Genomic DNA, 13490 nt, shown 5'->3' with positions numbered 1-13490 from the left:
ATGCATATTTTTCATACAATATTTGTTTTAAAATGTGAGAAATAAGCTCTTATAAAATATTACATTCCCACTGCTGTGTAATTTCCAGGTTGGGTAACACGGGACAATACGCTGTCGCCTTCAGAATTGAGAAGGACAAATGTCTTAAAGGTTCTGACTATCCAAGCAAGGACTTACTAACTAAAGTGAAAGAAAAACTTATGCTGAAAGAGGTTTACCAGAGCGATGACCTTATTGCTGCAAATCCGAATTGAAAAGAACATTCAGAGTTTCGCCTGAAAAATTATCTGAAGAACATCTTGAAGGATGAAAATGAATGTGTGGGTTTTTTCACTGTAAATTCACCCTGTTTGAAAACATGCCTAGCAGAATCTGGGCCATACAGTGTTAAAGACAGTCTTGTACTGTTAGAAAAATATGTGGGTATTAAAGCCTTTGCATTCAAAAACATTTGGACACATGATAAAAAGGAGGATGTAATAAAGAGACTGAACACTGAGGGCGGGCATCAAGGGAGCAAGTTAGTGAAGCGTTGCACGCGCAAAAGAGAAGGTCTGCACACATCCAAAACCTTTTTTTAAATGCAAATGTTTTTTTCGTGCGCACTAAATACTTTTTTCTTTACGAAACGAACGTTTTCGCCACAAAACTCAGATCGCGCGTGTGCAAAATGCACTTTTGTGCGCTCAAAATATGATCTTTCGCTCCCAGAATTGTGGCAGAGATCTAAGCCTATAAGCAGTGACTCCACCGCCTGCCGCGTCCGGTGTGAAAGGGCCTTTAGTCAGAAGTGTAGTCTGTCTTGGAGCGCGCGCACAGAAAACTGCCTGCCAACGTGCGAGTGTGAACTTGAATTTCCTTTCGAGCATACTACACTTATAAGAAGTGTGATTGCACCAGGCACATCACACTCTGTTTCTCAACCATTTGTCCATGCTTCTTTTTCCACTCCAACGTTTTCACACTAAAAGCTGCACGGATATATTTGCTTACCCCAATAGGCCTTTTTCTATGTAAATGATTTAGAAAATGTTCAATCAATTCACACTTGATTGAACCATTCACACTTTATATCATCGCCATGATATGTATTGTCATATCACCCAGCCCTAACATGCAATAATTCTTTAAACACATTTGACAAGCTAATTGATAAAAAACAACAACAACAGATTAACTATCAAAACTGATTGGCTAACGCTATTTATTTCCCTTGTCAGTGCTTTTCTTCTTTCATGTTAACTGAAGGCAAATCTGAAAATTCACTATTTTAACTTTAATAAACAAGTACAACTGACCATGACATCCTCACATCATCTTATTCCAGAAAAGTCGCTCACTCAATGCGGAATGGAACTGTATGTGGATGTTGGGGTTGGGGGAGGGGAGGTGTTTGAACTAGTTGATGCACAAAATCAACACCCTGATAAAGAGGTTGACAGGCACAACGTATTGTATGTATTTTTAAAAATACAAAAATACAAATCTTAAATGGATTTAAATACAAATTTCATTAGATTTTTTCCCCAAAGGCTTTAAAATACAAAATAGTATTTTATATTTCAAATAAATATTTTGAATACATGTATCTGAAATACTGCCCATCCCTGATATCGACCTCACAACTGCAGATAATAAAGAACATTTTTGACACACAGCAAATGTTGAAATCATATTTCAATTATTACAATACAATCAGCATCAGGTTTATTCAAATATATTCACTTGGTGGGACTGTCAGTGTAGTGCTAATACTTCAATTTTTCCCAACAACAGCAAAAATTATAATAATAACATTGAAAATAATAATTTGCAGAGGCCTATTTTTAAATAACAAATTTTAATAGTATTTAAAGTAATAGTATTTATTCTTATTATATTTTTTAGAACAGTACTTATTATATAATCGCTTTTATTAAATTATATAATCACTTTGTTTTAATCAAATACAAATATTTACATGTTATTACATTTTTTTTATTTTAAATAATACATTACACTCGCTATTTTTTAAATTCCCAGCAGCTTCATGTTTTCCATCTTGTGTGATATTCACACACACACACACACACACAGGTTTGTTTTTATGGTTTATGGGGACTCTCCATAGGCATAATGGTTTTTATATTGTACAAACTGTATTTTCTATTGCCCTACACCAACCCTACCCCTAAACCTTTCTGCATTTTTAGATTTTCAAAAAAACTCATTCTGAATTATTTATAAGCCTTTTGAATTACGGGGACACTGAAAATGTCCTCATAAATCACCTTCTCGTTGTAATACCTATGTCATACCCATGTTATTATACAAATTTGTGTCCTCATAAACCACATAAACATGCACACACACACACACACACATATACAAAAATAGTCAACTATTTTCACTCAGAAATTGCCTGAAAATTTCACAAACATTTACAAACAAACAGCAAGTAACAATGAATTAAATATGAAATTCTGAAGTAGAAAATCTTACATAGTATTTTCTTGTAAAACATACTCCAGTAATCTTTATTTACAATTCTGAAAAATCTTTTTTTTTACAGTGCTGAGAAGAACAAATGTCCTGCAGACCGCTTCTACCACTCTAATCAAATCTGTTCACCTCTCAGTGTGCTGCTGAACTGTCAGTCTGGTGCTGTTAAATGTATTTCATCCAGGACGAGTCTGTCAATCAAACCTGAACACACAGAGTCTGTGGTGAAGGTACAGCTGCTCCTCATCCACACCCACAGGCTCCCCGGGGCCCCGTCGCCTCAGACCCGCTTCAGGCTGACCCTCTCAATGGAGGTCAGGACTGCACTCATTGAAACTATTGGATTCAGTCAGCTGGAGATGAAACATCTCCCACAGCATATTACCCTGAGGAACACCGGCAGAGAGAGACTGTGTGAGGGCAGAAGCATCCGGATGCATGAGGGGAGCCAGGTGTCAGGAGGAATTCAATCAATAAGAACATTTCACTTCATAAAGAGAGGAATGTAAAACTGAAAAATGAGGTGTATAATAAAACGCCGCGGGTTGCTTCTGTAAACCCCCAGGAGACTGTACTGAGTCCCAGCAGATGCCCTGAGAATGTGTCCTTTCACCTCACAAACAGCTACATATCGACACACTGGGTTCTTTATTTGTGTCTAGATGTGGCACATCACCCACTCGAGTTTGGATGAAAGAAATGAATTATGCAATTAATTTAGCCAGTTGTGTCGAGAAATGAACGCTAGATGGCGAAACAAGATCAGTCCATACTTCAGCGGCCTCCTTTTCTGCTCAATTAATGATAATAATAATAATAATGAATATTTTAATGAATACTTTGTTATTTATCATTTTATTCTTTATGAGTATTATCACATTTTAATATTCTTTTTAAACATTTAATCATTCATGTTTAAAAATATAAAAAGATTAAAATAGCGCATGGTATATTCGATAAATAGTTTAAACTATATAGTATTTTAGTACGTTTTAAATATTTTTAAACAATAATTAAAAGGATTAAAATAGCATAATCTCAGTTAGATGACAAAATATTAGGCTATGCATACATGCACATATAGGCTACATGTACAGTAAGTAATCACTTTTATTCATTATTTTACTGCTACTATTTATAATAATAAAAATAATAATAATACTGAAATATTTGTAGTAAATATTTTCTTCATATTATTAGATTAATATTTCAACCAATAAACAATTTTTTTAATAATATTTCATATATTTAAACAACAATAGGCCTATAAAATGAAGATTAAAATTATGTCATCATTGTAATTAAATAAGTGTGTGTGTGTGTGTGTGTGTTTGTGTGTGTGTGTGTGTGTGTGATTCATCATAAATTATAATAGCTGTTTATTAACGAAGGTTGGAATAAAAAACGAAATGCTATAATAATCATATTATATCTTAGTATATCATTATTTAACATATGGGCTATAACTAATTACATGTTTTTTAAATGATAAATATTTGCGCTTTGTGTGCAACACTACAATTTTAAACTCCTTTTTTCAATACCTTCAAACATAAAAAATACAAATTCTACAACGAATAATAATTTTAATAACTGATCGCGACGCTCTTTCTTGATTGACAGGCGCGTCACCAGAGAATGCCACGCCCCCTCCAGCAGAGCTCGCGGAGCGCGCGTCTCGAGAGTCTCGAGCGCCTCCAGATCAGTCGCGCGGAGCAGCGCGAGGAATGAACAGGAATAACGGAGAGACAGTAACGGGACGAATGGCGCACATGGCCGGGATTATTTACGCTCTCACCTCGCTTTTCCTGGGGATCTGTGCAGGTCTTTCCGCTCCGAGGAATCATCCGGCGAATGAAGGTGAGGGGGGTTTGAGTAAAGAGCAAAAGTTTCGGGCGCAGAGTGAAAGTCGCGCAAATACAAACAAACACTTCAGAAAGAAGCCTCCTCATCATTTTACCTACATTATCAAAGGCTTTTTTATAATATAATAACTTCTTGTTGCAACTGATGTCTGGAAATATAAATAATGTAGGGCAGTTGTCGCTTTAGCAGCTTAAAAACGAATTACTATTAATACATAGAGATATGCCACATATTTATTATTCACATTTTACATTTTAGATATATAATTATTCACTATTTTGTTTATCCTTCCTTCCCCTAATTAGTATGTATAATGTCTTAAATCTTTAGTTTTAACTTTAAAATGATTTGGGCGTTTTTATCACAAGAATGCAATAGTAATAATTTGTTATCTGGAAATATAAACAATAGCACACATATAATGTAAGACATCTTAAAGGCTGTATAAGGCTTTATAATTTACTGTAAAGGCTTTGTATTTAACTTGAAGATGATTTGTTGGCCTTAGGCTTTCTTTTTATTTTTTTAATGCGTTACTGTATAAGACAAAACAGTGTTTGCTTAATTTTTAAGAAAACAACACACCTTTCTTTACATTTTGGTTAATTTTCTAATTAATGTTTGTAAAAATTAGCCATGATTCCCTACTCAGTTCAACACTTGATCAAACCCCGTGCACTTGTCTGTCACTTTTTGCAGCGGTTGTCATTGTTTATCAGAGATTTATGCCATCCAGCTTTCATCCTAGCATCAGTTTGTCACTGTGGGTAAGATGCACAGGCTTCAGTGATCTCATTCTCAGGTCCTCTGTGTTTTTCTCCTTCAGTCACGCTGCTGGATTCCAGATCGGTGCAGGGAGATCTGGCATGGGTCGCCAGCCCGACGGAAGGAGGGGTGAGTCGAGACCATCTCTCCGTCCCTCTTTCTCCAGCTTGGCCTCATTAGCATGCATACGTAGAGTTTGAGCACCATTTCATACGTTTAGATTGATACGGCATCTAAAACCTAGAGCCTTTAATTTACAAATGAACTGAGGTCCATATAATATTAAATTCATGGTTAATTGCATTGTATTTCTAATAAATGACATGGATTTAAAGGTGTTTAACACCATCACATTTATTTAACGCATATATAAAGTTAATTAATTATGCATTATAGCAGTTTCGTTCTGTTCTGCTTTGATGATAATTAAATTCAGCCATACAAAGAGTGCAGGTGACTTTATTTTTATTAGACCCATCTGGAGTTCATTTATAAATAATTTTGCCATTACTAATGTCTTTTTAGGCCGTTATTTACTGAGAAGCGCCATATGATTGTGTTTGAGTATTAAACTTTGGTGGTACACTTTTAAAAATCAAGGTTGTCTATTGGCATCAAAGGTTCCACAAAGAAACATTCATGTAACGTTTTTATTGCACAAACGTTCTTCTGATTATTAAAATGTTCTTCACACTAAAAAATGGTTATTTTAAGAAGCATTTACTTAAAGGTATGGAAGGTTTCTGCCATAATTGTGATTGTGAACAGATTTTTATTTCTCAGTTCTGATTTTATAGTTTACAGTTTAGACTTTTTTCTCACAATTATACATTTTCAGAAGATAAAAAGTCAGAATTGTGAGATATAAACTTGCAATTGCAAGGAAAAAGTCAGAATTGTTAGAAGTCGCATGTAATTACCTTTTTTGTGTTTTATTCTGTGGCGCAAACAAAAAAAGTGGGACAGTCTTTGCTCAGAATTGTGGAAAAAAATCTGAATTGTGAAATGTGAACTTGGATTTGTGAAGAAAAAGTTCATTTGGAGTTTATATCTCACGATTCTGAGTAATTTCTCAGAATTGAGAGAAAAAAGTCAGAATTGTGTGATAAAAACTTGCAAAAACTGTTTTATTTTTTCATCCCATGGCAGGAACCCAAAATTGTTCTTCTGTAGCATTGCCATTAAAAAAAAATTCTCAGTGTACCCTCACAATTTTGGTTCAGGTCTTCAGAGAGCCTCAAGTTTGTTTACATCTCATATGTAAAAGCATTTTATGTTAATATTGTCCATTTCAGCATCTAAAAATGTTCATGTCACATATGAATACCTACAAATACAAGTGAGATCAGCCTACCCTGTCCACTTCTCTGGGATGGAAATTTGGAAAGCTAGGTTACAGCGACGGGCGTCAAATTTCCTAAATAGTAGAGGGAGACAGAAATGCCTTTTGTTAGGAAACTCTATCCCTTTTCTCTCAAAAGAGGTAGGGGGCGAGACTTGGCAACACAGAGGCAGAGAAAAGGTCTGTTTGAGAGTGTGTGTGTGAGATTTTAGATCGAGGGGGTCAGTGGGTTCTGTCCGATAATGTATGCTTCTGCACTGTTTGGAGCCCCTCATCACCAATTAGCCGTTTAACATCTTCAGATCAGGTGCATCTAAATGACCACATCAGCCATTCAATAAAACACACAGAATCCCCTTTCATTCCGGAGCAGCTCGGCTTCCTTTCGCATCGATCCAAGTCTCATTGAGCTCCTGAGTTCCTCTCCCTCTGTGATCTTCTCCGTGATGGACAGGCCTTTGGCACGGATGGTGGGCGGGTATTCAGACTTTAATATGGCCAATTAGCTCCTTTCTCCTCTCGTCCCGCTATCGGCAGCTCTGGGTTCTTATCTCTGCGCTGCTCCTCTGGGCCTCCGTAGTTACACAGATGAAGGGACGAGCCGAACGGAGACGATCACGCTCCCTGACGGACACCAGATTGCTGTCAGTCTTATTATCTCAGAAATGCTCAATTAGTTTTAGCGCACTTTGAATAATTCCTGGAGATTATTCAGGGCCGTCAGGATGATCTTAGTGGGACCGTGGCTGCTGATATCACACACAATAATTTTTCAACAGATTTTTTTTTGCGTTCTAAAAATTGCAAATTAATAATTTGGTAAATTTGTAGATCAGTCTGTGCCTGTTAACTGATATGTGTTCATTTGTAATCAGTTTGGATAAAAGCATTTGCTAAATTAATGAATGTGTATGTAGTTCATGGTCAAAGGCAAATTATTAATGCACATACCTTATTGGTCAAAAATTTGGAATAATTACGAATGAATAATTTCATGCTCACCAAGGCTGCTTTTATTTGATCAGAAATACAGTAAAAGTGTAATACTGTAAGATATTATTACAGTTTAATGGAACTGAATCATATTAGAATGATATCTGACTGAGGATCATGTGATACTGAAGACTGGAGTAATGATGCTGAAAATTCAGCTTTGATCAGTGATCACAGGAATAAATTACAGTTTACAATATATTCAAATAAAAGTCTGTTATTTTAAATTGTAATAATATTTCACAATATTACTGTTTTTTTTACTGTATTTTTTACTGTATTTTTGCTCAAATAAATGCAACTTTGGTGAGCATAAGGGACTTATCTCAAAGACTTTTATTATACCAAACTTTTGAATGGTAGTCTAAGATAAGATGCGATATTTCCCATTCAGACTCTTGGGTATCAGCATGGTGTTCAATTGCTTTAATACAAATCATAAGTGCTGATTAGATGATGACAACTCAATGAGTCCAATCAGTCGCTGCAATGCTGGTTTAGCAGAGGCCGAGAAGTGTTGTAGTTTGCCACGTTTTATTTATTCTATCTTTATTTTAAAAAAGGAACTTGGCCTTTCGTGAGTAAAAGAACCAGCTCATCATTCGAGTCAGTTGTTCGTGAATGGAATCGCTTGCGCTGTTTCTGTTTCACTAAAAAGAACCAATGTAAAAGAGTCATTTATTTCTCACCGGACAACATTACTCGCTGATTAGCCACTATAGTATGATGCATTGTTGTGGAAACTAACTAGCCAGTCACGACTGTTTCCCAAACATCGCATCTCCGTCATTTGAACCACATTGGTTCAACAATATAGGGCCCTTGTTAATGACGTCACACACATGTGGTGGAGTAATAACTTCTGCTAATTAATTGATTCGAGTTCTGAGATACTGCTGTATTGAACATTAAGCTGCCTTTCCACTGTCTTCGACATTAGGATACGATTGTCGCATTTCTCCCCCTAGTGGCAGTCGCACTGAACTTTCAGATTGGTTGTGAAGCAACTGTTACCCTCGGCTTATTCTCCATGGTAAAATGAACGATTTGAATGAATATAATGACTGTATGAAAATATCCACACAAAATAAATGACCGATTATAGGGCTCCCACACTGTTCTCCAATGGAAATGAATGACTTCTGGTCTATCGCTTGTCGTTTGTTGGAGATAGTGAAGGCGGCTTTATTTACTGTTTTGTGTTCTCTGTCATTTTGCTTTATTTGATGTTTGATTCATTGCGTGTTCCCTCTTACGTCATACTCCAGGGTTCCCCCTTAGCATTATCCACATGCACACAGTGCTTATTGAGGAAGTACTAAAATATATTGTGCCCAAGAGCATAATTTATTTAAATCCATTAGGGTTGGGCCGATAGACAGACATCACGATGTTGAGCCGGCATTGTGATCCCCCCCCAAAATCCGCCGCATCCCAATTCCGTGTTCGGAAAGAAAATTAAGTGCACTACGGAACTGCTAAAGGGAATAAATAGTCTAGGAGATGGGAGGATAAAAAAAAAATGTTGGGTAATTATACTGTATATAAATTGCGGGCATCAGGGAGCCGCTACTAATATGCACGGCATTGAAACCGCTTTCGAACGCGCGCTCTCATTTTACTTTCACTTTCACTTTCGAGATTCGCGATCACACAGACTCTGTACTACGGAGCGGCCTTACCTACCACACATTTTACAAGATTAGATATTTGTCAGTGGTGCTCAGTATCTGCAAATCATTCGACATTGTCCTATCAGTCACCTCTCCTTACTCTGTGTATGTGGTAAGTGAACGTTCATGTACTGTGATGTAACAGTCTACCGCTAGCAAGCAGCTAACCATGTCCCTTTAGTTGCTCCGTCGAACGCGTTATTTGTTTTCTGTGCCTTTCTGCAAACAGATTCACGCTTCGGGCACATCATCGTCCATCATGATGTTTCACTGTAGATGCCAGTTTGGTAGACATCGTCCAACCCTAAAATCCATATGTCTTACTAACAAGAAACTATGCTTCTAACACAGGTTGAGAGCTGTAGCAATTTGTTCTTGCATTGTTTGCATTCTAAAAGATTTCAATTTGACATTGAAAAAGTCTTGAGTTCCCTCATTTCTAACATTGTTCTTTTGCTGTCCTGTAAAGTGGGAAGAGGTGAGCATCATGGACGAGAAGAACATCCCCATCAGAACATACCAGGTGTGTAACGTGATGGAGCCCAATCAGAACAACTGGCTCAGGACTCACTGGATCCGGCGTGGCCCGGCACAGCGGATCTACATCGAGATTAAATTCACCCTGCGTGACTGTAACAGCCTGCCCGGCGTAATCGGCACCTGCAAAGAGACGTTCAACCTCTACTACCTCGAGTCCGACTCCGATAACGAGCGCTTCGCTCACGAGAGCCGCTTTGAGAAGATCGACACGGTGGCGGCAGACGAGAGCTTCACGCAGGTGGATATTGGTGATCGGATCATGAAGCTGAACACTGAGGTTCGGGACGTTGGTGTTCTGAGCCGCACGGGGTTTTATCTGGCCTTCCAGGATGTAGGAGCCTGCATCGCTCTGGTTTCCGTTCATGTGTTTTACAAGAAGTGTCCGTTAGCCGTGAGGAACCTAGCGCAGTTTCCTGACACAGTAACCGGGGCCGACACATCGTCACTTGTAGAGGTGCGTGGCTCCTGTGTGAATCACTCGGAGGAGCAGGAGGTTCCCAAAATGTACTGCGGTGCAGATGGAGAGTGGCTGGTGCCCATTGGGAATTGCCTGTGCAACCCTGGATACGAAGAACGGAATGAGCAATGTCAGGGTAAGACACTTGTGATGTTACACTCAAACTAGACTAAATGATCTTGGGCACATTTTAGAATTGACTCCATTACATCAGTTGGAATTTTGAATTGAATTGGTCACACCCCCAGGAAGTTTTTAACCTTCAAGTCTTTTTTAACTCTCAGAGACCAAAGCATAGATATTCACATGTATTATATGTACATTGTATTGTAGCAGAAACAGGCTTTCATACAAAAGTTCAGAAAACACACTTTGTACCATTCATTGAGTTCACAGTTTGAGTCCTAAAACATAAAGCAGTTTTCTAAACTTAGAAAAATATTCTTAATTATGCATGTTTAGAATTTCAGGGCCTTTTCCTTCCTGTCACTAGACATATAAATAAAAAAGTGCCAAATGCTTACTTTGTAAATAGATGAATTTGTTTCAGAACTGTTAAGAATTGTGTCTAGCGCCAGTTAATATGCCTATTTCTTCCCCCATCAAAACTGTTGTAGTCATAAATGTCATCAGAGTGTCATCTACTGTTATGTGTAGTTTTTGCCCATATTTAGTGAAGGTTAGGTATTATTTAATTGCTTTATACAAATGATGCAATTCTGCTATGCTGGGTCTCTAAGGGTTAAACTTTTTTAATGGAAAAACGTTACCTTTATAGTGAAAAATGACTTAAATATGGAAGCTTGTTTCCACTACTATAAACAAATTAAAAGATAATTGTGACTTCTTACCTCACAATTATGACTTTTTTTCTCAAACTCAGAATTGCAGGATATAAACTCATAATTCTGACTTTTTTTCTTGCAGTTGCGAGTTTGTATCTTGCAATTCTGACTTCTCACAGTTGTGAGAAACAAATTCCAATTGCAAGTTATAAAGTCCATTTCTGAGGTAAAAAAAAGTCAGCTCACAATTCTGACCTTTTCTTACAATTTCAACTTTATATCTCATAATTATGTCTTTATAAATCACAATCGCGTGTTATAAAGTCAGAATTGCAATTGTGAGATAAACAAATCACAATTACCGTTTTTATTTTTATTCAGTGGCAGAAACAAGCTTCCATACTTATATGAATTTCTTAGAATTTTTAAATTAAGGTTAATTTATGTTTGAATGACCTCAAGTTGAATTCGGGAACTGAACTGAAATTTAAAAGGATTCTCATTTCACTTCTGAATGGTGAACAACACTTCCGTCCATCCATCCCTATGTCTTTTTTCTTGTCCTCTCAAGCATGAGTCTGTCATCAGTTGGTAATAAGAGTGCTTCTGATTGGTTTATCAGCATTTGTGATTGTGTAATAAGGAGGACTGAGGTCTCTCCTCCCATGAGAACAAGAGATGCTGATTACAAACACAGAGTAGAAGAGAGAAGAGGCAGTAAATCCACGAGTGCCATCCTCACCCGAGCGTTCTCACGGAAATAACATTATAATCATACTAGTTGGGCTCTGGACTTTGTAATTAACAGATTTTTGGCAACTTCATTCCACATAATAGGATGTGACTCACTGTGGATGTGTGTGAGAGAGAGAGAGAGAGAGAGAGAGGGATCGCGAGAGAAAGATGGAATGAGTCGTGGCATGTTATCAAGAGTCTAAAAATGGCAGAGGGCCGTGAGTGTGATGAATGGATCTGTTGGAGGAGAAATTTTTTTAATTATCTTTAAAACTGACATTTCATTCTGCCATAGATCAAGCCAAATAAGAGCCTGTGACAATAATAAATACACATAACACAGACGTGTTGAAAGAAAAGAGAAAGTAGGACTTCTCTTGTGCTTAATGGCTTATAGACATGTGCTGCTATTTGTAGAAGTGCCGCAAAGACGCACTGCAAACACTTTGCGTGGTTTCCATAGCGATGATGAGGGAAAGCCGGCACCACCCTTGACCTTTGCCTCGAGAGGTCACAGGTTATGTTCTCGCTCAGGACTCAAGTGCAGTCATCTGGAGCTGTTTCAGGTTTCCTTAAGTGTGCGTCGACTCCATGATGAGTTGAATGTTATGTGAGTTTTTGAAGGGGATTTATGTTACAGACAGATTATTAATTGAGCCTTCATGAATACTGATGGTATTTGAATCTGCATTAATTATTCAGAAGATTGAAAACTATGAATAGCAACACACTGTGGACTTTTTCTTTTTTTACTGTTCTCATAGAGACATTTTCATGACATTTATTTTCGTATGTGTGTTTCATGACAAGCATTTGAACTCACATATATATATATGTGTGTGTGTGCTTGTCCTCTCAAGCATGAGTCTGTCATCAGTTGGTAATAAGAGTGCTTCTGATTGGTTTATCAGCATTTGTGATTGTGTAATAAGGAGGACTGAGGTCTCTCCTCCCATGAGAACAAGAGATGCTGATTACAAACACAGAGTAGAAGAGAGAAGAGGCAGTAAATCCACGAGTGCCATCCTCACCCGAGCGTTCTCACGGAAATAACATTATAATCATACTAGTTGGGCTCTGGACTTTGTAATTAACAGATTTTTGGCAACTTCATTCCACATAATAGGATGTGACTCACTGTGGATGTGTGTGAGAGAGAGAGAGAGAGAGGGATCGCGAGAGAAAGATGGAATGAGTCGAGGCATGTTATCAAGAGTCTAAAAATGGCAGAGGGCCGTGAGTGTGATGAATGGATCTGTTGGAGGAGAAAATTTTTTAATTATCTTTAAAACTGACATTTCATTCTGCCATAGATCAAGCCAAATAAGAGCCTGTGACAATAATAAATACACATAACACAGACGTGTTGAAAGAAAAGAGAAAGTAGGACTTCTCTTGTGCTTAATGGCTTATAGACATGTGCTGCTATTTGTAGAAGTGCCGCAAAGACGCACTGCAAACACTTTGCGTGGTTTCCATAGCGATGATGAGGGAAAGCCGGCACCACCCTTGACCTTTGCCTCGAGAGGTCACAGGTTATGTTCTCGCTCAGGACTCAAGTGCAGTCATCTGGAGCTGTTTCAGGTTTCCTTAAGTGTGCGTCGACTCCATGATGAGTTGAATGTTATGTGAGTTTTTGAAGGGGATTTATGTTACAGACAGATTATTAATTGAGCCTTCATGAATACTGATGGTATTTGAATCTGCATTAATTATTCAGAAGATTGAAAACTATGAATAGCAACACACTGTGGACTTTTTCTTTTTTTACTGTTCTCATAGAGACATTTTCATGACATTTATTTTCGTATGTGTGTTTCATGACAAGCATTTGAACTCACATATATATATAT

General features: G+C 37.5%; 1 protein-coding gene across 1 annotated transcript in view; it reads left to right on the top strand.

Annotated features, from left to right (window-relative positions):
* Positions 1 to 4211: 4211 nt before the first annotated feature.
* Positions 4212 to 13490, top strand: part of LOC107558826 (ephrin type-A receptor 4-like) — a 47517-nt gene continuing 38238 nt past the window's right edge. The window contains exons 1-3 of the mRNA XM_016242510.1: positions 4212 to 4341; positions 5174 to 5241; positions 9590 to 10253. Of these exons, the coding sequence (XP_016097996.1) occupies positions 4245 to 4341; positions 5174 to 5241; positions 9590 to 10253 (829 nt within the window). The 5' untranslated portion in view covers positions 4212 to 4244. The remainder of the gene's footprint in view (positions 4342 to 5173; positions 5242 to 9589; positions 10254 to 13490) is intronic.

The sequence above is a fragment of the Sinocyclocheilus grahami genome, unplaced genomic scaffold, assembly GCF_001515645.1.
Source record: "Sinocyclocheilus grahami isolate Dianchi unplaced genomic scaffold, SAMN03320097.WGS_v1.1 scaffold661.1, whole genome shotgun sequence".
In the NCBI taxonomy this organism is placed as follows: Eukaryota; Metazoa; Chordata; class Actinopteri; order Cypriniformes; family Cyprinidae; genus Sinocyclocheilus; species Sinocyclocheilus grahami.
The sequence above is the reverse complement of the archived record's forward strand: the minus strand, read 5'-3'. Positions and strand labels throughout refer to the sequence as shown.